Source organism: Notothenia rossii (genome assembly GCF_949606895.1).
Source record: "Notothenia rossii genome assembly, chromosome: 11".
Classification (NCBI taxonomy): domain Eukaryota; kingdom Metazoa; phylum Chordata; class Actinopteri; order Perciformes; family Nototheniidae; genus Notothenia; species Notothenia rossii.
The window spans coordinates 26,323,316-26,345,401 of record NC_136910.1 but is presented as its reverse complement, the minus strand read 5'-3'; the positions used below and the strand labels follow the sequence as shown (position 1 = coordinate 26,345,401).

The 22,086-nt window shown below is 40.8% G+C and overlaps 2 protein-coding genes across 3 annotated transcripts in view; both read right to left on the bottom strand.

Annotated features, from left to right (window-relative positions):
* LOC307024606 (uncharacterized protein) overlaps positions 1-22,086 on the bottom strand; it is a 402,876-nt gene that overhangs the window by 167,680 nt on the left and 213,110 nt on the right. The window lies entirely within an intron of this gene.
* Positions 1-22,086, bottom strand: part of reep3b (receptor accessory protein 3b) — a 63,938-nt gene that overhangs the window by 1,508 nt on the left and 40,344 nt on the right. Inside the window, exons 6-8 of one of the 2 annotated variants that reach the window (XM_079659109.1) lie at positions 14,424-14,586; positions 3,494-3,650; positions 1-880 (exon numbers count right to left, since the gene is read on the bottom strand). The exon at positions 1-880 is cut by the window's left edge and continues 1,508 nt beyond it. In XM_079659109.1, coding sequence (XP_079515235.1) covers positions 3,541-3,650; positions 14,424-14,586 — 273 coding nt within the window. In that variant the 3' untranslated portion in view covers positions 1-880; positions 3,494-3,540. The remainder of the gene's footprint in view (positions 881-3,493; positions 3,651-14,423; positions 14,587-22,086) is intronic. The other variant, XM_079659108.1, reaches the window with a different exon arrangement.

Genomic DNA, 22,086 nt, shown 5'->3' with positions numbered 1-22,086 from the left:
ACACACACACACACACACACACACACACACACACACACACACACACACACACACACACACACACACACACACACACACACACACACACACACACACACACACACACACACACACACACACACACACACACACACACACACACACACACACACACACACACACACACACACACTTTTGGTTTGTGGTTATTTCCCCTCCTACTTGTTTTGCTCTTTTTGTGGTCATTATGTTTCCCTTTGTCATAATTTTGTGGCCCTTTGTAATTGTTTTGGTCTTTCGCCCCGTTTTCCAATTGTGCATGAATGGCTTGTTACGCTAACCCCAGGTGGCCACACTGTAACTGAATACAGTTTTAATCAAAGTTCATGGTTCTGACTGTGTAATAATCAGCAGTGTACATGTTTATATTTGAACAAAAGGTAGGAAATGGATAATACAATTGCTCAAATCATCAGTTCATTATTTAAATATTAGCTTGGCCATTAATGACAGTTTAAGGATGCCTTAAGAAGTGGCAGCACAACACTTGGATACATTGAAAGGTAAAAATCCTAAAAGCTCAAAGACTACATGTATATAAAATCACAACTAAAAACTAAAATAAGATGCATAAATGTACGCCATCCACCAAAACACAAACATGGAGGTTCTCTCAGAGCCACTGGTTCTGGATGAGTAAGAAATAAATATGTCAGAAGATGTGTGTGTGTGTGTGTGTGTGTGTGTGTGTGTGTGTGTGTGTGTGTGTGTGTGTGTGTGTGTGTGTGTGTGTGTGTGTGTGTGTGTGTGTGTGTGTGTGGTATTCTTCTCATAATCCATAGTTAACGGAGCTCAGTGCTGGTCTCTTCTTGCCTTTAATCTTCAAGGATCCATAGCGAGCCTGATGACAGAAAAATGAAAATAATAGGTGTGAAAATATATATAATTATACTCCTGAGTTTCTAGTAGAGCTTCTGTTAGCCAGTAATTACCGGACTATGACCGGTAAAATACAGTGGGGCAAAAAAGTATTTAGTCAGCCACCAATTGTGCAAGTTCTCCCACTTAAAAAGATGAGAGGCTTGTAATTTTCATCCTACGTATACCTCAACTATGAGAGACAAAATGAGAAAAAAAAAATCCAGAAAATCACATGTCTGATTTTTAAACAATTTATTTGCAAATTATGGTGGAAAATAAGTATTTGGTCAATAACAAAAGTTCATCTCAATACTTTGTTATATACCCTTTGTTGGCAATAACAAAGGTCAAACGTTTTCTGTAAGTCTTCACAAGGTTTTCACACACTGTTGCTGGTATTTTGGCCCATTCCTCCATGCAGATCTCAGTGATGTCTTGGGGCTGTCGCTGGGCAACACGGACTTTCAACTCCCTCCAAAGATTTTCTATGGGGTTGAGATCTGGAGACTTGCTAGGCCACTCCAGGACCTTGACGTTGCCCGGGCGGTGTGTTTGGGATCATTGTCATGCTGAAAGACCCAGCCACGTTTCATCTTCAATGCCCAGGAAGGAGGTTGTCACTCAAAATCTCACGATACATGGCCCCATTCATTCTTTCCTTTACACGGATCAGTCGTCCTGGTCCCTTTGCAGAAAAACAGCCCCAAAGCATGATGTTTCCACCCCCATGTTTCACAGTAGGTATGGTGTTCTTTGGATGCAACTAAGCATTCTTTCTCCTCCAAACACGTCTAGTTGAGTTTTTACCAAAAAGTTCTATTTTGGTTTCATCTGACCATATGGCATTCTCCCAATCCTCTTCTGGATCATCTAAAAATGCTCTCTAGCAAACTTCAGACGGGCCTGGACATGTACTGGCTTAAGCAGGGGGACACGTCTGGCACTGCAGGATTTGAGTCCCTGGCAGCGTAGTGTGTTACTGATGGTAGCCTTTGTTACTTTGGTCCCAGCTCTCTGCAGGTCATTGACTAGGTCCCCCCGTGTGGTTCTGGGATTTTTGCTCACCGTTCTTGTGATCATTTTGACCCCACGGGGTGAGATCTTGCGTGGAGCCCCAGATCGAGGGAGATTATCAGTGGTCTTGTATGTCTTCCATTTTCTAATAAGTGCTCCCACAGTTGATTTCTTCACACCAAGCTGCTTACCTATTGCAGATTCAGTCTTCCCAGCCTGGTGCAGGTCTACAATTTTGTTTCTGGTGTCCTTTGACAGCTCTTTGGTCTTGGCCATAGTGGAGTTTGGAGTGTGACTGTTTGAGGTTGTGGACAGGTGTCTTTTATACTGATTACGAGTTCAAACAGGTGCCATTAATACAGTTAAGAAGTGGAGGACAGAGGAGGCTCTTAAAGAAGAAGTTACAGGTCTGTGAGAGCCAGAAATCTTGTTTGTTTGTAGGTGACCAAATACTTATTTTCCACCATCATTTGCAAATAAATTCTTTAAAAATCAGACAATGTGATTTTCTGGATTTGTTTTTCTCATTTTGTCTCCCATAGTTGAGGTATACCTAGGATGAAAATTACAGGCCTCTCTCCTCTTTTTAAGTGGGAGAACTTGCACAATTGGTGGCTGACTAAATACTTTTTTGCCCCACTGTATGCTGAAGACCGGCAAATGTGAATCTCTCCGGTCAAAGTGTCCGGCCAAAATAATTTCCGCTTAGCGTAATACCACATCAGTTGCGCAAATTGCCCACTTATTTGACAGACAAAAGAGTATGTGACAGACAAGAATAGTCCATTCTAATGTCTAACATTTAATGTGGAGAAAGAGATGTCCTGTATGGGTTGATTGTGCGTTGATCTGTTGGTAATGCCTCCGGTGGGCATGTAAACAAATGCATAATGCTGCGCTATACTTTGTGGCCTCACCTGGTTGCATAGCGACGCTTATTGTTTAGGTGTCTTTTAATAAGCAGGCAGTCATATCATTAGCTAGAACTAGCTAGATCAGATCGATATGGACATAAACGCGAGTGAAGTCTAATCTGACGGGAGAGAGAGATCAGCTGCTGCTGACGAGTCGACAGGCAGCTCTGCATGATCACATGCAGCGGTGAGCGGAACAAAACACACACTTCAGTTTAGAATATCACACGTAGCTATTTTAATTACCTCTCAAACTAACTAAACTAGTTATAGACATGTTTAGTTTTACTGTCGGGTAACTCATTACTGATCCGCGAGCTGCATGAGACTGACGGGCTGTCAGGAGAGGGAGAGAGCGCTCCGTTTATTATTCCCGTGTTATTGTAAATTACTGTACACTTTTGAGTAATGTTAATCTACTATAATTAGTTTATTGAATAATGTCAATTTGTTTTAAAGCTCAATAAATAACAAATTAGATCTTTGACTGGCACTTCAAATTTTGTCCGGAAAAATTAAACTTTAACGGACATGTTGACCAGCAAAAAAATATTCTAATGGGAACTCTGGTTTCTAGGCTGTTTGTTATCATACAGAATATTTATTCATATATTGATAGATACGTTTGGCTACAGAACACACAGCCTTCGTGGGACAGAACTCACGTCTCTGCGGACCCTGGAGCGGGTCATCTTGACGCTCTGAGACCGCCTCAGTCCTTTCTGAGTGACCGCCTCGTCCTCAGAGAAGGTGGGCTCCGCCTCGTCATCACTCCTCTCCTCCTCTGCATAGTAGTAGTCTGACACACACACACACACACACCTTTACAAAATATGTCATGTTTCAGTTTGGTTGCATAACTTAGCCTTTTCACAACTTATGTTAAGATCAGCAAGGATAGCAACTGCTCAACCATTGGTGGAAGAGGAGAAGAGAAGTCACATAACCAGCAAAGATTAGGGATGTAACGATATACCGAATATCGCGGTAAATAAACTTCCCAATACCGTCGTGAGACTGACAAAATCTACCGCGATTTTCAAAAAAAAGTTATTTTCAAAAAAAAAAGTTTTTTTAAAACACTTTTTTTTTTTTAACCTTTATTTAACCAGGTGGTCCCATTGAGATCATCGATCTCTTTTTCAAGAGAGAACTCTCTAACATGGCAGCAAGTAGGTTACAACATGAAAATAAAACAGATAACACAAAAGGACATCGTATTTACAGGGCTACAACATTGACAAGTATCAACCATATATTTATATCTCGCCCTGTCAATAAGCCTGTCGTTAGACTTTTTCGCTGTCCGTCATTTCGACAGACAGGATCGTAAAATATCCGTCATAATCCCTTATTACCCGTCGGGTGTGAAAAGTTCACGATAGAGCATGCTCATGAACTGTCAACGGGGGGGGGGGGGGGGGGGGGGGGGGGGGGGGCGGTGTTATGCCGTGTGTGCATGCACCTCGCGGGACGCGCACAGCGTAAAGCAAGACCTCCCAGACATGTATTGATCTGTACGGCAAAGTACGGTTTGGAAACTATATCATTTCCTTTTGGAGGGCATGCATAACACGGCATAACACCAGAGCCTGGCTGCGGGGAAACGTTGGCGCTGTTCCGAGTTTGTTCTAATCTGTCAAAATGACAGACTGCTTTCAGATTTTTCCGTCATTGTTAAATAAAATATTCGGTTAACGCGACCACTGGTGTCCCAGCAACATCAGTACCAAGCGACAGAGTTTTTTCCAGAGCAGGGGATATTGTAAATGCCCAAACATCCCAGCTTATAAATACCTGGAAATGTGGACATTCTCATATTCCTAAAAACCTGTCTGATGATGCTGAGTGAGTGACTAGTGAGTTTGAGTTGAGTTACTTGAAAAACTAAAGTGAAACTTGATTTATTTTATTGCAGGGTCTGATTATTAAATGTCCTTGTTTATTTGTGAGATGCAGTGGCATAAAGAAAATGCTTACTTTGTTTGGTAGTACTAGTAGGTAAAAAAACACTGGTTTTCTTGTTCCAGTCTGTTACTGTCACTTTGTTTTTGACACTTTAAAATACTGCTATCCTACAAAAATGCTGTAAAAATCAGATTTATTATGTAATAAAAAAACATTTTCCGAGTAAAAAAATGTTTTATTGAAGAAGAAGAAAATTCTGATTTTTTTTCCTTCCCTTTATTATTCAATATCGCGATAAATACCGTACCGTGGACTTGTTATCGCGATATTATTGTACCGTGAGTTTTTGGTATCGTTACATCCCTAGCGAAGATGGACTGAGTTTTAAATGAAAAAGGAGCTTTATGTCTTTAAAAAACAGGATAACATAAGCCTGTGTTAATCCCTGGAGATAAACCCGGCACCAGAATGTAAATTGATGTACTATAGAAGGGCCCGCACCATCAATGTGCCACGTGAGAATCATTTAGACATCCTTCCCCTGTGCTGTGATAAATCAAAATGAGCCGGAATACATTCGGAAAGATTTCAACATGATGTCCACACACACATAAAGATATGGCAGGCACATATCTTCACATTTTATTTATTTATTTGTTTAATAATAAATGTGATTATATTCCATTACATATAAAGCACATCTGCAGGGGGGGGTTTCAATATACTGAAAAACCTGAAAATAGATGTAGATGCATGTTTTGAGTAAAGGTGTTTCGTACAATTTCTCCAATGACATGTACTGTATTTCATACAGAATCACTTATATTTGCAGTATTTCCACCTGACACATTTCCATGGATGAACTCTTATTGCTGGTGTAAAAACATGTTCTGGTTACAGGCCTGTGTGGATCCAGTTCTGTGTGAGACACAGCTCCTCCAGTAGAGCGAGAGCGACACACACACACACACACACACACACACACACACACACACACACACACACACACACACACACACACACACACACACACACACACACACACACACACACACACACACACACACACACACACACACACACACACACACACACACACACACACACACACACACACACACACACACACACACACACACACACACACACACACACACACACACACACCTCCCTTTGTCTCTCTTCATAGAAACACAACAGTTAGACCGGTTATACACCAGCTATCTGTTACAGCCTGCTGCCAGGAATACTCACTGCTGTAGAAGTCATGCGTATTTTTAAAGGCTTTTGAGAGAATACAGATTTATCTAAAAGGTCTTCCAAGTATTTTTTCTGGTCCATCATAAGATACTCGATTGTAAGACTCAGATCATTAATTAGCATGGCCTGCATATCAATATATGTTGTTTATTGTATAGTAAACCGGACATTATGTTACAGTTTTCATGCCCTTTTGTCACAGAAAAAACTACCAGTGATGTATTTTCTATGTGTTCTGGTTCTAGCTCCTGCTGCTGCTATTGTTGTCACATCTGGAGTCTATAAGAGAAAACCTCCCACTCTCCAGAGTTGGAAGCAACCTTCACAAGGCTTCACATTCCTGCACAACATCAAAAAATACCTTCTGGGTTCTGAATGCTGGATGGTGAATCAGCCGTTACCCACAGCAGGCAGAGACACAGCTGCAGCTCTGAGTCTCGGGAAGAGTCCAGCCCTGCTGCACAAACTAAGCCCGTCTAGTATAGAATCCAGGGTGCATACTTTAATAGTGAAGGAACTTACTGCCTGATATATTGTTGTATTGTTTATGTCTTGTAACTACACTTTCGAAGAACCTGCAATCTAAGTTTTTCCTAAATTACATCACTAGACCGTAGTTGTGTATATGTTATGACAATAAACCTTTGAATCTTGAACTTACTGCTGGGGTAGTGTGTTAGAGAGAAACAGATATTTTAGCCTCTGCAGACCATTTACATGCACAAAAACCTATAGAACACACTACAAGAAACGATAAATCGCAAAAAATCATAACAGGGTCGCTTTAATCTGCTTAACTTACATGTAGTCTTAAATTGCTTATTTGAAGCCAATGCAGTAGCATTTACATTGGTTTGGATGATTGACAGCTAATGTACCTGCAGGATTCTTGCTTTGAGTGTGTATCTTATGTTGAATGCACTTATTGTACGTTTCTTTGGATAAAGGTGTCAGCTCAATGAAGGTTGAAACCAGACAGTTGGATGTCCTACACCAGGGGTACTCAAACCTTTTTGTTAAAGGTCCACTTGTGAATTTTATACAAGGTCAATGGCATCCGGATCAATGCCAGTAAAGTCCCCAAATCTTTTTTAAACAGGGATACAACGAGCGGATACAGATTTGCTGCCGATCTGACGTCAAATCATCAGCGGACCCACAGAAAATTGCTATAAGAAAAAATGCCTGACGTGCTTTGGACGTAATCTCGTCTTTGTTTACAATAGCAAGCCTCGCTAACACTCAGAGCTAACCTGTACTGTAGAGCACGTGTTTAAAAAGCAGGAAATAAAAAAAGGAACTCGCAAGAGAAAAAGCATTTGAGTTCCATACTGTTTCAGAAATAATCTTTGATGTGGTTTAGAACAGGATGGTGTTTTATCACAGCAGAATTTAACTTTATCTCCGGTAGAATTCTGATCAGGCATTAGCTCCGCCTCCTCTTTTATTTTTCAAGCTAAGGACCCAAAATCCGCGTTTCTGTAACAGGGTTGCAAAAGAGGGGTATGAACAGTATGAGGCATGGCTACAATGGGTGAACTGTTTGGTATTTTAAGCAAAAAAACTTCACAGACATGTTTTGTATAGGTATGGCCCTACAATATATTTGTCTAATATAGCATAATAGGTCCACTTTAATTTACATCAGAATCAGAAATTCTTTTTAAAAAACATTTATAATGGGACACAGGTTTCGGTCCGGATTGATTTGCAGTTCGGTCCGGATCCGGACCTTGGTCCGGAGTTTGAGAAGCCCAGTCCTACACACTGTACTGAAAAACCACACATGTAACACCAACAAGAAATGAACTGAGTGTTAAACGCCCATAATCATCTGCTCCTAACGCTACACCCTCAAAGGAGAAAGCCACTTGCTCAGGAACAACATGTTACAGTAATGTTCCAGGGTGGAATCTTACTGCTCTGTCTGGACTGTGTAGAACAGATTCCAGTCACTCCAGCTATCAACAGTCTATTCTGTGTAGAAACTCTCCAATTTCCTGTCATAAAGGGCTGAGATCTGGAGCAGCTTGTTCCACGGGGTTCTGGAATCCTCCTGCTCTCCAGAGCAAACGCACACTCTGTCCTGAATATGAATAATGTCTTAACCTGTGTAACACTAGAAAGTGACGCACAGAGCTACAGATGTAGCACTGAATTTCGGACTCCAACTTACAGCTTCCTGCCTACGACCTGCCAAAGACCAGTATAGAGGAATGTTAAGCCCTCCCACTATTTTCCAAGAGGGCGTTGCCAGATTTTCAATTTCAGGTTTTAACCAGGAGATGGCGCTTCATTCACAAATACAGAAAGACAAGTTTCATGGACTTTCAGTTGTGTTTTGAAGAGCATTTGAACACATCAATATTTTAGATCAACTAAAGTATATCTAATCTTGTAATTCAATAATATATAGTCTTTATATATTAAATAATCATAATGTAAATGTTTACATTACACTTCTTTATTTGTTATGCTCATACTTTAACCTTTACAATCGTTTGCTTTAATATGCAGTATATTTTTGTGTTTGCTTCCTCCTGCTCCCTTTTGGACACATACTGTATGATTTATTATTATTATTAATATGAAGATATTATTAAGATAAGATAAGATGTTACTTTATTGATTGAACATTTTAGTTTAGAATGTGCTGTCCCACGGTAATTCAGAAGGCTCACAGGTCACATTCCGACCATTATTTAAAACAATAGGTGCTTTCACACCGTCTACAGTTTGATTTGTATAGAGGGAGCTCTGTCAGTTTTCGAATTACCCATTTGCTTTCGGGGAGCCCTATTTTTCAGAGCACATCCTGCTACTAAATATGTCAAACGCACGCTCTGTTGACTGGAGCAGCAGCGCGGATGCGATCAATTGCTATAAAAACACTCTTCTACTAATACAAACGGTGTCACTATGCCGGCGGATGTGGCCGTTGTTGAAGCCTCTTCAGGCTCCGCATCGGCAGGCCTCTCCCTCGGTGTGGAGCTGTCAAGCTCCACCCTAACGCCGCTTACAGCCGGCCAACTAAAAGTTGTTTTCCGTTCACGTTGTCATTTTTAGACTCCTTCGCTTCTTTGCTTGTGAATCCAAAAGCTGTGACGCTTGACTGTTTTTGTTTTGCCATATTTTTTTATTACACAGCCAGAGTAAAAAAAAATATCAATATGAACATTTCAAATACCGCGCCGGCATCACCGCCATAACCATAGCAACGTAAGTAAGAATGCAGCGCCGCCACGTACAGATGGCAACACCCAGACATATTCACAAATATAAAACAAATATTCAGAAACTGTAATGAACAATAACTATTATTTATTTCAAGAACTGTTATTTACAGAAACTCAACATTTCTAATCTGTGTGACACAAATATAAACGATTGTTTTGGGCTCCCCCTATTTATCTCAAAGTCAGCCTTCAGGGGAGCTCCCTCCCTCTTCGGGGGAGCCAAGCTCCCCCTAGCTGCCCCCCATTTCGAACAGTGTCTGTGGCTGAATGGCCAGCGATTAGGTGCGGCGCATTTACCATAGGTGATCAGAGCTAACTGCCTGCCGTCAGATTTCATTTAAAAAACAGATCTGATTTTAAGACTATTTCTGCGCTCATAAAGAATGATAAGAATAAGAATAATGCGTATTGAACTGGTTTCATTAATTAGTGAGTTTATTTAACACTAGAACCGCCAATCGGGTCAATTTGTGTGATGTGTTGTTGTGTGTGTGCAATGTAACTTTTTTTCAATAAAATATTAAAGTCTCCCAGTCCGTGACTTTTCCTGAAAGTGTGTTATGTAGCTAGCACCCTATGTTGTTAAAAATTGCCTTCTAATAGCGGGATTTGACGGGTTTAGGTAGGCCTATACCATGGGTCGGCAACCCGCGGCCCACGGGCCGCATGCGGCCCTTTAAGCCCTCTGCTCTGGCTCCCTTGAGCTTAGACAAAAATAAGAAGGAAATAAAATAAAAGTGTTTGTAGGACTATTTATGTTTTGTTGCACGGTTGAAAATGTTTCGTATCTTGTATTTTGAGGTGATACTGTGACACATAAATAAAAAACAAAACGGTTTTAATTAGGTCAACTAAAATATGCGTCACATCCTGCTACGGTCCCGCGCGAGTGCCTTTTCTTGGAAGCGCTCGCGCGGGGACCCCCGGCTCGATGAGCGAACTATGGATAAATCAAAGAAAAGTACCGGAGGAACACAGGATTGAATTCTGTGTGGACAGTTATATGCTTTCACAGCAAACGATGCTGGTTTACCGGTATGTTTGATATGTAGAGAGAAGTTGTCAACGGTGCTGCAGCCTTTACGTATCGAGGAACAACAAGGGAGAGGAAGACAGCTGACAATCTTCAGTCATAATTCAATGGGGTATGTAATTTATTTCAGAAAACACTTTTTGTTATATTCCATGGAATGCTCTTAACGTCCCGATAGCAATGAATATATTAAATGCTTTGACAATAAATACAAACAAAAATTAATCTGTGGAAGCCGTAGCACTGTAAAAAGCACGACCAATCATTTTAGCCGACCCGGCTAAAATAACTAGATGGCCTAACTGCCTGTCAGCCTTCCATCTTTGCACAAACTTATCTCGTGGCCTCATTGATGATGCGCGTTCGTGTGTGTTGGAGGAGGGAATCTGTAAGAAAGTCTGAAGGAAGAGGCCTATTTTTTCCGGTTGTGTATTTTCAAATTCTAGCGCACACGAGCTGGTTTCTCCATTCTTACCTACCCTACCTTTAACTCGTTTTAGGGTGCAGCTATATGTTTTATTTATTTCAAAGTGGGCCCATTTTAATAATATTTTTTTCCCCTTCAAATGTGCAGAGGACTCCCCAAGTGCTGTGTTTAATTTATTTTAAAGTAGGCCTGTGTATTATTTGTAATTCTTCTTATAGGAGTTCTTTGTTTCTTATTAGAGGTTAACAGTTTTATATAATGTAATAAATAGCCTAATAAATGCAAAAAAACTGTAGTTTTTGTCTGATATAACAATAAATACAACTTAGCTATCAAGCTATGAAATATGTTTTGCGGCTCCAGACAAAAAATGTTTGGGGAAAAAGGAGCAAAATGGCTCTTTTGGTCAAAAAGGTTGCAGACCCCTGGCCTATACAAAAACCTCTGGCGGTTCTAGTGTTAAGGTAATTAGGTACAGTAGAAGCCCTTTTTTTATCAGTAACGAATTTAGCAGTTGAACATAAAAGTCAACTAACTGAGGGTCACTTGCAATTACAGTGTTGTGTCTAACTGTAAGCTTGTCACTCAGAGTAACCTACCGTTAATTTAGCTGCTGGAGAAGAAAGATCAAGGGGGGAGGGGGGGAGAGAGCTGTGGTTGATGGGCCATTAGTTGTGTAAATACACAGCTGAGAGCTGCCGTTTCATTCAGACTGTTTAAAAAACGGTAACAACGGACTATTTTTCTTAGCGGATGCATGTCAATTTAAATCAATACATACAACTATTTTTTAAATCAATAAAAACATTTTCTAAATCCATAAAAGCATTTCAATTAATATTGGGAGTCATGTCGTTACTTTGTTGAGAATGTGGCCATGTAATAAGCGGGATAATTTGCAGCGACTTGTTCCTTATGGGGAAAATAACACCCTTCATCCAGATGAGGATCCCTCCGCTACACTTTGGGATCCTGATCTGCCGACGAGGCTCCATTAAAATATACATATTTTTGGTGAATTACTGAGTTTAGGCACGTTAATAACGTTTTAATGAAGTTGAATACAGTATATTCATATGTGTCAGTGATTTCATGTCAATTCGGCGAACATAAACATAAATGATCGTGGTGAAGATGATGATTAAATTAGGATTAAAAATCGAGAGCCGGGCTGCATTTCCTCCCGTTCGTTTTTTTCGAATAACAAAATTATTTTGTTAAATAACAACATGGTGATGTTTTGTAAATGATTATATGTCTCTTATTTAGCAGAGTAGTATGATATCCGTGACATATGGATCTTAACAAAGTTCCGCTGTACATCCAGCGTACTGTATCTGACCTTATTTCACATGAGCTCCAGTGTGGAACCCCACTGCACCCCCTGGTGGATCAATGATCCATTGCAGCTGGCTTCATTATAATTACATTTATCTATCACGGGGGCGGTCTCAAGTCAAGCTGGAGGTTTTCCCTTGAGCGAGGGCAGATCACGTACCAATCACGGCCCTCGCATTTCAAACTGTCTGAAATGAAGCGCTACATCTGTAGGACCGCATAGCAGCACTTGTTGGCATTTGAGAGTTATAGTTGGCCAACTGTCACTGTTAGTGGAACATGTGTGTTTTTATATTTGCATCGTTTTTCTCCTAATGGAAGCGTTTTGGGCCGTTGTCGGCCACCATACTCAGTCATTAGACCATCGCAGGAAAAAGGAAAAACTAGCACAAATAAAGTGGAATAAATTTGGAATAGACGTCCTGTGTATAGATTAAAAAAAGATAATGAAATTAAATAATAGACCAGATGTGAGGGGAAAAGGGTCCAGAAGAAAAACCATTGTTGCCCAGGAGCTGAAGACCTCCTTTAGCCAGCAGGAGTGTGATGTCATGTGAGCAGCAGGGAGGACCCTATGAAAGAGAGCAAGAGGGGGAGAAACATCTCTTCCTCCTGAGCTGAATACAGAACACTCTCCCTCTCTCAGTATGCTAATGCTGTCTGCCAGCCTCCATCCTCCTCCTCTTCCAATTCACTCCTGCTCCATCCATCCCTTAAATCTCCACTCTCCTCCTATACATTCATCTCAGCCCCCCCCCCCCCCTCCTCACTGGGTGAGAGAGAAATAGACGGAAGGAACAGAGACGGAGTGTGTGTTTGAAATTCCAACAGCATCCCACTCAGACTCATCCCCTCTGTCTGCTGGGAAGTCATCACACACACACACACACACACACACACACACACACACACACACACACACACACACACACACACACACACACACACACACACACACACACACACACACACACACACACACACACACACACACACACACACACACACACACACACACACACACACACACACACACACACACACACACACACACACACACACACACACACACACACACACACACCTTCTGACATATTTATTTCTTACTCATCCAGAACCAGTGGCTCTGAGAGAACCTCCATGTTTGTGTTTTGGTGGATGGCGTACATTTGTGCATCTTATTTTAGTTTTTAGTTGTGATTTTATATACATGTAGTCTTTGAGCTTTTAGGATTTTTACCTTTCATTGTATCCAAGTGTTGTGCTGCCACTTCTTAAGGCATCCTTAAACTGTCATTAATGGCCAAGCTAATATTTAAATAATGAACTGATGATTTGAGCAATTGTATTATCCATTTCCTACCTTTTGTTCAAATATAAACATGTACACTGCTGATTATTACACAGTCAGAACCATGAACTTTGATTAAAACTGTATTCAGTTACAGTGTGGCCACCTGGGGTTAGCGTAACAAGCCATCCATGCACAATTGGAAAAAGGGATATTTAGCTGATGTGGCACATTTGTCACGCCAGTGTAGCCGTGATATTGACAGCACTATCTCCGTGCCTACTATAAGGATGGATATTCAAAGGCATTTATGGACGTGCCTATCACTGGATGAAGCATGTTTTGCTGGTTGTGAGTATGACGTCTGTGAGTTCAGATTCCAGTGTGTTCTGGAGGTTTGCAAGCTTTAGTGGTTCACTATGCCATATTCAGAGCAGAGAGATTGACTCCACATGGCTCTCAACATGGTGACAGCTGAGCTGGCTGCTAGCCAACTGTGCTAACAGCACTAAAGGTCCAAACTACAGCAGCAGTGCTAAGAGAGCTAACAGTGTTAGTTAGTGTCAGTGTTGGGTTGGGATTTGCACTACATCAATGTCGTCAGTTGGTTATTTAATGTTTACATTCAATTGTATGATGAGGAGCCAGCGACTTTAGATTTCTATTGCCAACAACTACACTGTAGCGTTTGTGCTAATGACAATACAATCTTTGTATCTTTTTAATTTGAATCTGTAGGAGGACAGTGCAGAGACAGGGCCACAAGCTATACAGTGGGGTACATAAACATTTGCTGACATGCACTAATATACATTACATTATCATGCACATGTGGCAGGACCAACTACGTAACCAAAGCACACTGGATAGAGGACGTTTATTCTCTGCCCAGGTAGAACTATTGCTATATACTATATTAGTCTGTAATATCTGTCTATAGCAAAATGTTGTTTGCTGCTCTTAATGTAAAATTCAGAATCTTTAATGTAAACTAGGAAAATTGTGGTAAAATTATGATTTAAAAAAAACAAACATGTTGGGGTTTATACAGTGTGAAACTATCCAAAACTTCATACGTAAGTATCTATCTCTGTGTGTGTACCTGGTCCGTCGGCAGCGTCAGTGCTCTGGGACCTCCTGATGGCGGGGTTGGAGGAGTGGGAGCTGTACTGGTAGAGCTGGTCTCCTCTGTCGTCCTGCTGGCTGATCTGGGTTAGGTCGTGCATGCTCAGGCTTCGCAGCTTCTCTGTGATGGCACCCTGACCCTGTCACACACACACACACACACACACACACACACACACACACACACACACACACACACACACACACACACACACACACACACACACACACACACACACACACACACACACACACACACACACACACACACACACACACACACACACACACACACACACACACACACACACACACACACACACACACACACACACACACACACACACACACACACACACACACACACACACACACACACGTTTAAACAGAGTTAAACAAACAAGATTAGATCGACACTGATGAAGTGAATGAGTGTCAACAGACCAACTACTCCCTCTTAACATCTACACAGTGAACAGACAGGTGGTTCCACTTCCAGCAGAATATCTGGAGGTTCTTTTGGTAACCTGAACATTTCTGCAGTCAGAACAAATCTCTCAAGTTGTGTGATTGTTGGTTCGTTTTCCTGTATATGAGCATTGTCATCAACTCATTTATGGGCTGCTATCATAACTACTGACTCTGCTGCTTATGTGCTTCAAACCGATGCATGACCCTAACCCCTGATAAATATTCTATTGGTGGAATACATTTAGCTTGAAAAGAAGGAAAGACACAAGCAGAGCCTTTAAGTTCACTCTGCTTTCCATTGCATTCTCATAAAGACTCATAAAGTCTACTGAGTTCAGTGGTTTTGCTTTGAACTGCAGTCTGGAGTTAATCAAGTCCCCTCTGAGCAGTTAAAACAGGTCTGGTTACACACTCTTACGTAAATACTTTTATTTCACTGCAATATCCTTAAATCTCTGATCACAGAAGCTCACAGACCGCTCTCACCTGTTCACTACAATCAAGTATTAAAAGTATTATCCCAATCATACAGATTATTATTACTGTTAATAACACGTCTATTGTAAATTTAATTAGCGTGATAATTAATCTTAATTCTTAAGAAATGTACTATTTTTCGATTTTATTTCTTTTTTTCTTAATGCATTTTAGAATTCTTTTCTTTCACAATTGCCAGTGTATCAAAAACACTGATTTTAAAGGTGAACTAGTCTAACACTCTACCCTAACCCTAACTTAAAACCCAGCCTCTGTTAGTCAGGGCCGTAGCAGGATCATCATTTTGTGTCATTTGATCAAAATGTAGCTTTTTGATCATTTGTTTCTTGCTGCCACACACTCTTCCAGCTTCCAGCCTAACAACAGATTATAGTGACACAAAATGCTACACAAAGAGTTGTGATCATAAGGAATATTTTTGACATAAACCAAAATTCAACAATGACAAAGACATCATTATGGAAACAGTTCAAGGTATGGGCAACAACAAGGAAGGAAAAGTGAATGAAAAGACGTTTCATGAAAAGCAAGTGAAAAAGGAAACAGGAAGTTGAGTGTTATAATATAATAAAGGAGTAAGTAAAATAATAAATAAAAACAGTAAGGCATAAAAATGAAGACAAATAGGGAAATTATAGAGTTAAATGTTGATTTGTTGATTCTGTTTTACAACAAACAAGATGGAAAAAGAACACTTTGAAAGTCAAAGGATGGGGCACAAGGTGTCATGGTATGAAATGGAAGGTTCTGTCCATGCTGCTTACACTGACTGGTTTGACCTCCCAGAGCCTGCTGAAGCACACACACCCTGAAGAGAGAAGGATGTCAGTACAGAGAGAGAGGAAGAGAAACAGAGTGACAAGAGGGTTAGCTAGTAGCAAGCCGGAGCAGAGCATCATGACCAAACACAGAAAAATTACATTTCATAAAATCAGACTTTCTAAAATCATATATATTGGGGATGGATACTAAATAAAAGAAACCCAGCGATACAAGAACAAGAGACATAGTTTTCCCACCAAAGGCTCATTATATAAAAAGTTCACAAACATGTTCCATTGTATGAGCTGTGTAGCAGATGAAACATGCCTTTTATTAACCTTCAATCAATATAGAACCAAGAACGGGGCTGGGTTCCATCAGGTATTCATAAATCTGTTGCTAAGACTGTAAATAAATGTTAAGTCCCTACAGGCTAATGGAGTGGTGCAATGATGACATGTTTCCGTAGGTTGACACGGAAGTTAGCATTGCAAGGGCTTCCTCGACAAAAAGCAATTAGATGTTTTCATTGGATTTTGGTAGAATGCAGAAAACATTATGCTGTAGAAAAACTAAATGACAGTCACAATGACTTCAGAGCACCAGCGCTAAGCTAACGCGGCTAATGTTAAGCGCGATGACATGTAGTCTCATTCAGTCACTTGTTAGCAACAGTTGTTTTTAAGACAGCATAAAGCTTCAGACATTCACCAGTGAGGTATTTACTTCAGTAGAACAAATGTGAAAATCTCATCAGCGCAAAATAACCACAGAGCTAATTGCTAATTCAAGTCTGATCATTAATCTTCAGAATCATCTGTTCTATGGAAATCAAAAGTCACAGGCTGTTATTGCTTCCAAAAATGACAGTTTTAGAGGCACAACAAATTAAAGAATTGGGAATGAAGATTTATTTATGTCTACATTGAGTCTAGAATGAGTCCAAAATATCCAAATATGCTAAGCTAATGACGTTATTTACTCAACGTTTCAAATGTATGTATTATAACTGTGAAAATGTATATTGAAAATCTAATATTGGCATGATTATAAATCATGTTGGCCAGGAGGTGCAGTATTGAGCTCCGCCTCCCGAGAGAGAAGGTTCTGTCAGAAAACATGCAGGGTAGGTCGTCAGAGACTCTTTAACTGCCTGTAGGTGTGAATATGAGGATATAAATGTGTCTCTATGCGTCAGCCCTGTAATCAAATGGCGACCTGTTCAGGCTGTTCCATGCCAACCATCTCTGAGTCTGGGTAGATGTATCATAATAATAATAATAATACATGGGACTTTTATAGCGCTTTTCATGAAACTCAAAGACGCTTTCACAGAGAATTTAAGAAAACACAACAAAAAAAGACAAAGAAATACAAAAAGAGATAAACAAAACAGAAAAAATACGGGGGGAGTGGGGTGGTCAGTGGTTGAATGCAGTGTTGAACAGGTGGGTTTTGAGTGATGTTTTGAATGCTGTGAGGGAGGAAGAATCTCTGATGGATTGGGGTAGTGAGTTCCAGAGGGTGGGTGCAGCAACGGAGAAGGCTCTGTCGCCCCAAGACTTGAGGTTGGTCCGGGTGGGGAGGGACAGGAGGTTGGCAGTGGCAGAGCGGAGGGAGCGAGTGGGAGTGTGTCTGTGGAGGAGGTCAGTCAGGTAGGATGGGGCCAGGTTATGGAGGGCTTTGTACGTCATCAGGAGGATCTTGTACTGAATTCTCTGGGGGATGGGGAGCCAGTGGAGCTTGATGAGGACGGGTGTAATGTGTTCACGGATTCGGGTGTGGGTGAGTAGACGGGCGGCGGAGTTCTGGATATATTGAAGTTTGTTGAGGATTTTTGCAGGTGAACCATAGAGGAGGCTGTTGCAATAGTCCAGACGGGAGGTGATGAAGGCGTGGATGAGGGTTTCGGCAGCAGTGGGAGAGAGGGATGGACGTAGACGGGCGATGTTTTTGAGGTGGAAGAAGGCTGTCTTTGTGATCTGTTTGATGTATCGGTTGAAGGAGAGGGTTTGGTCAAATATGATGCCTAGGTTCCGGATGTGAGGGGAGGTTTGAACTGGGAAGCCGTCTATGTTGAGGGTGAAGTTATGGATAGGTGTGGTGAGCTTCTTTTGTCCAATGATTATTATTTCAGATTTATCGCAGTTGAGTTTCAGGAAGTTAAGTTGGAGCCAGGATTTGATTTCAGTGATGCAGTTTGTCAGGATGGAGTGGGTAGCAGTGGAGATGGACTTGGTGGAGATGAGAAGCTGGATGTCGTCGGCAAAGCAGTGGAATTGAAGTCCATGACGGCGGATTATGTGACCAAGGGGAAGCAGGTATGTATAGACATAACCTGAGGCGAGTCTTAGGACAGTGCGGCTCACATACCAGGGAGCACATTATCAAATGCAACACCTCAAGTCCATGTACATGCATCATTCTGGCATTTTTTGGGGTGTTCACTAGTGATCATTTTTTTTAACTATATTTGCAATAAGTGAATATGATATTAGTAAATTACCATTATTGGGATAATCATGAACACCCTCACAAAGACTTGCAGAGGCTTTCAAGCATCATAGTTAAAGCCTAAAGGTGTACACCCCCTCAAGGGCTTTGAGGTCGGCTGATCAGTTAGTAGTGCCTAAAACCAAGAAAAAGACCAGGGGAGACCGAGCCTTCTCAGCGATAGCCCCCAGGCTCTGGAACGACCTGCCCCCCATGTCAAATTGTCGCACACCCTCTAAACTTTTAAGTCCCGCCTAAAGACCCACCTCTCTTCCCTGGCTTTCGAGTCAGTTTGAGCTATGTCTTATCCATTTGTATGCTTTTATTTTCTGTCCATAGCCTTTGGGTACCTTGTATTCATTCTTATGTGTGCCTTTGATCTATTATTGTAATATTATATTTCATTATAATGATATGTTTGCTGTTTTGGTAAACCCTCTGTTTTAATATGTGCTATAGAAATAAAGTGGATTGGATCGGATAGTAGAGATGTAGAAAATGGGGCCTGCTTTTAAAAAAAAAAATGATGTGTAAGAAAGAATAGCTATAGGAACAATGTTATAATTGTATTTATGTTAGGGCTGCACCATTTATCGAAGTTTGATCAAAATGGCAATAATGGACAAGATATATGCTCAAATCGCAAGAAGGCACAATAAGTGTTGTGCAGCTGCAGAGATATCCCGGCCTACAATCAGTATTCTACAGACTTAACTAAACGTATTTGTTTGCTACAGATCCTCTAAAAATCACACCGTGATCATTTTCATATATTTTCCAATACAAAAGAGAATAATGATGCAAAATGATGAATCCCTTCTGAATCGTAATCTAAATGAGTTATTTTAACCAAGTCTTGCAGCCCTAATTCATGTATCCTTTATTAATGGAGGGGGAGCTAATGATTTATGAGTACCTTATTTAAGATTGTTGTTTTTTTTCTAAAAGGATATTCACATAAAGGGATGTGAATATATATTTGTTTCTTAACAACATGTTTTAGTGCTCTCTTTAAGGCAATATTTGATAATTATTGGAATAATATCCTGAAAAGAAATGGTTTTGGGCGGGATAGCCATGACATGAAATGTTCATATTTCCCATATGTTTGAATGCACTCTTTGTTTGTTGCTCACTTGATTTGGGTTACAGTGTCAGCTACTATCAATGAATGTAATATAATGTCATTAAAGGAAGCAGTAAATAAAGAATTGTTCAGGAACCAGTCTGCTTACTAACACCTGTAGAGGCATTTCAAATCAGCCTCAGGCTACATGCACATCAATATGCATGTGTGCTGCATGCATAATACAGGGTGGTGCATATAGTCTCAGGAGTTTCATACTCAATAAAACCCCATCCGTAAACGACTGATGTATTTGTAAACCAAAACCACAGCACTGAAGTGTGTAAAGGTGCTCTGTGTGCTCCAGACTGTCAGGCGCTGCAGACAGGCTGACTTCATGTGCCATGCAGCTGCTTTTATTGTACAAGGTTAATCACATTCCAGCTTAAACCACCACAAGCTTTGAAAGGATTTGAAACAGCACTGTGACCTAAAACTGTGCTGATTAACCCCAGAGGGAGGGGAAGAAGAGAGAAACAATAAAGACAAGGAGAGGCAATAGAAATAAAAGGAATATAGGAGATAAAGGGAGAGAGAGAGTGGAATGTTGGAGGGTAAGAGCGGCTTGTCTTTGAAGCAGTGATTAATGGCATGTTTAATGTTAGCAGAGACAGGAGGGTTTTAACAAGTCTCACACTGTAGAATAAGGGCACACTGTGGCTGAATGTAAGTCTACACAAGCTAATTTAGTTGAAGAGTAACAGTGGTCCAGTTTTCAAAGCAGTAAGACTGAAGAGCTTGTAAACTAGAGGACATCAGTAATGAGCTCAGCTGAATGCAGTTCACACATACACCTGTATCTCTGGTAGGATCAGGGCTGTGTCTTGGTTATGCCCACGTACATGTACACATCATATCCTGGTTTCAGAGGCCTGGATTTGAGCAACCTGGTTCTCGTTAAGGAAGCTTAAAACTAAATCCAGAGTACTTTGATAGAAACAGGGATACTTTGGCACATGATGTCGTTTTCTGATCACCGTTTGCCATATATGTATGTTGTTGCCTCCTAAAGCCAGCCCCTTCAGTGTCCTAATTATTTTGGGTTTGAAGCTTGCATAGATAACAGCCTCAGTTCTCCACCTAAAGGACTGACTTAAGATAAGGCAGTGAAAATATTCTTAATATAGTGTGAGGTTACACAGATTCAGATTTGTTTTTATGTTTCTAAAATATGTTTTTGCTTCTTCCCCCATCCCCAGCAGTATGTTGTTTGGCTTTCTGTGCTGTACTTACATCTGGCTGGCTCTAAATTGCATATAATGTAGAACTTATCATGGAGAAGTACCTCATATAACCCCATTTTCATAACATCACAATCCCTTCATTTGAGTAAATATTACATGGTTTTATCTTTTAAAAATATATCTCTGCTATTATCAAACCCATTCAGTTTTGTCCTGTTGTTTTTTAACCTTCCAAGGAATTTTCCATAACAAATTGTCTTGATTGACAAACCGGAAACATTGTTTTTGTTAAAGTTTTGAAAAGTTTATGCTCATCAAATGTTGACATTTTAAGTATGAAAACATGGTATTGTTGCAAGACAAAAAGAACATTAAAGGAGGTAAAGGATGACTCATCAAAATACGCTGACCAACATGATACATCTCAAAATTAAAACATGATTTTGAGCCACACCCATATAGTGAGGCGTGTGTTGCAGTGGACTAGTGCGTTGGTGTGAGGATCAGGGGGTCACAGGCATGGGCGCGGGAAGGGGGGTGCTGAGGGCGCTGCAGCACCCCCTAGCGGCAGGCCCCTGAATTATTATTTGACGGTTATTGCTGCTCCCGCTGTGCATAATCTGTGTAATATGTAGCCAATAAATTCCACATTGTTGGTAAATTAATATTTTGGCCTGCCCCGCATGTTTTTTCTGTAGCCCCGGACAATTCTACCTCAATAATATAATACATTAACCGTGATTTACTTGAACCTCATCATGACACTAGAGAGGACGTCAGGACTGTAATTTCCCGTGTTCAGTGAATGCAACAGAGGCAAGACACCAGACCAATCAGAGAGTTGCATGGAAATAAAAGTGTGCTTGTCATTCAAGCTCGGCTGTGTGTGTGTGTGTGTGTGTGTGTGTGTGTGTGTGTGTGGAAATAGCGCATTTAGTGTGTGTGAGAGAGAGAGAGAGAGAGAGAGAGAGAGAGAGAGAGAGAGAGAGAGAGAGAGAGAGAGAGAGAGAGAGAGAGAGAGAGAGAGAGAGACACCGTGTTGTTAGCATCTGGTTAGCTAGCTGCACTAACAGACATAAGGAGCTGTTTGTTCCACAACAAGTTGG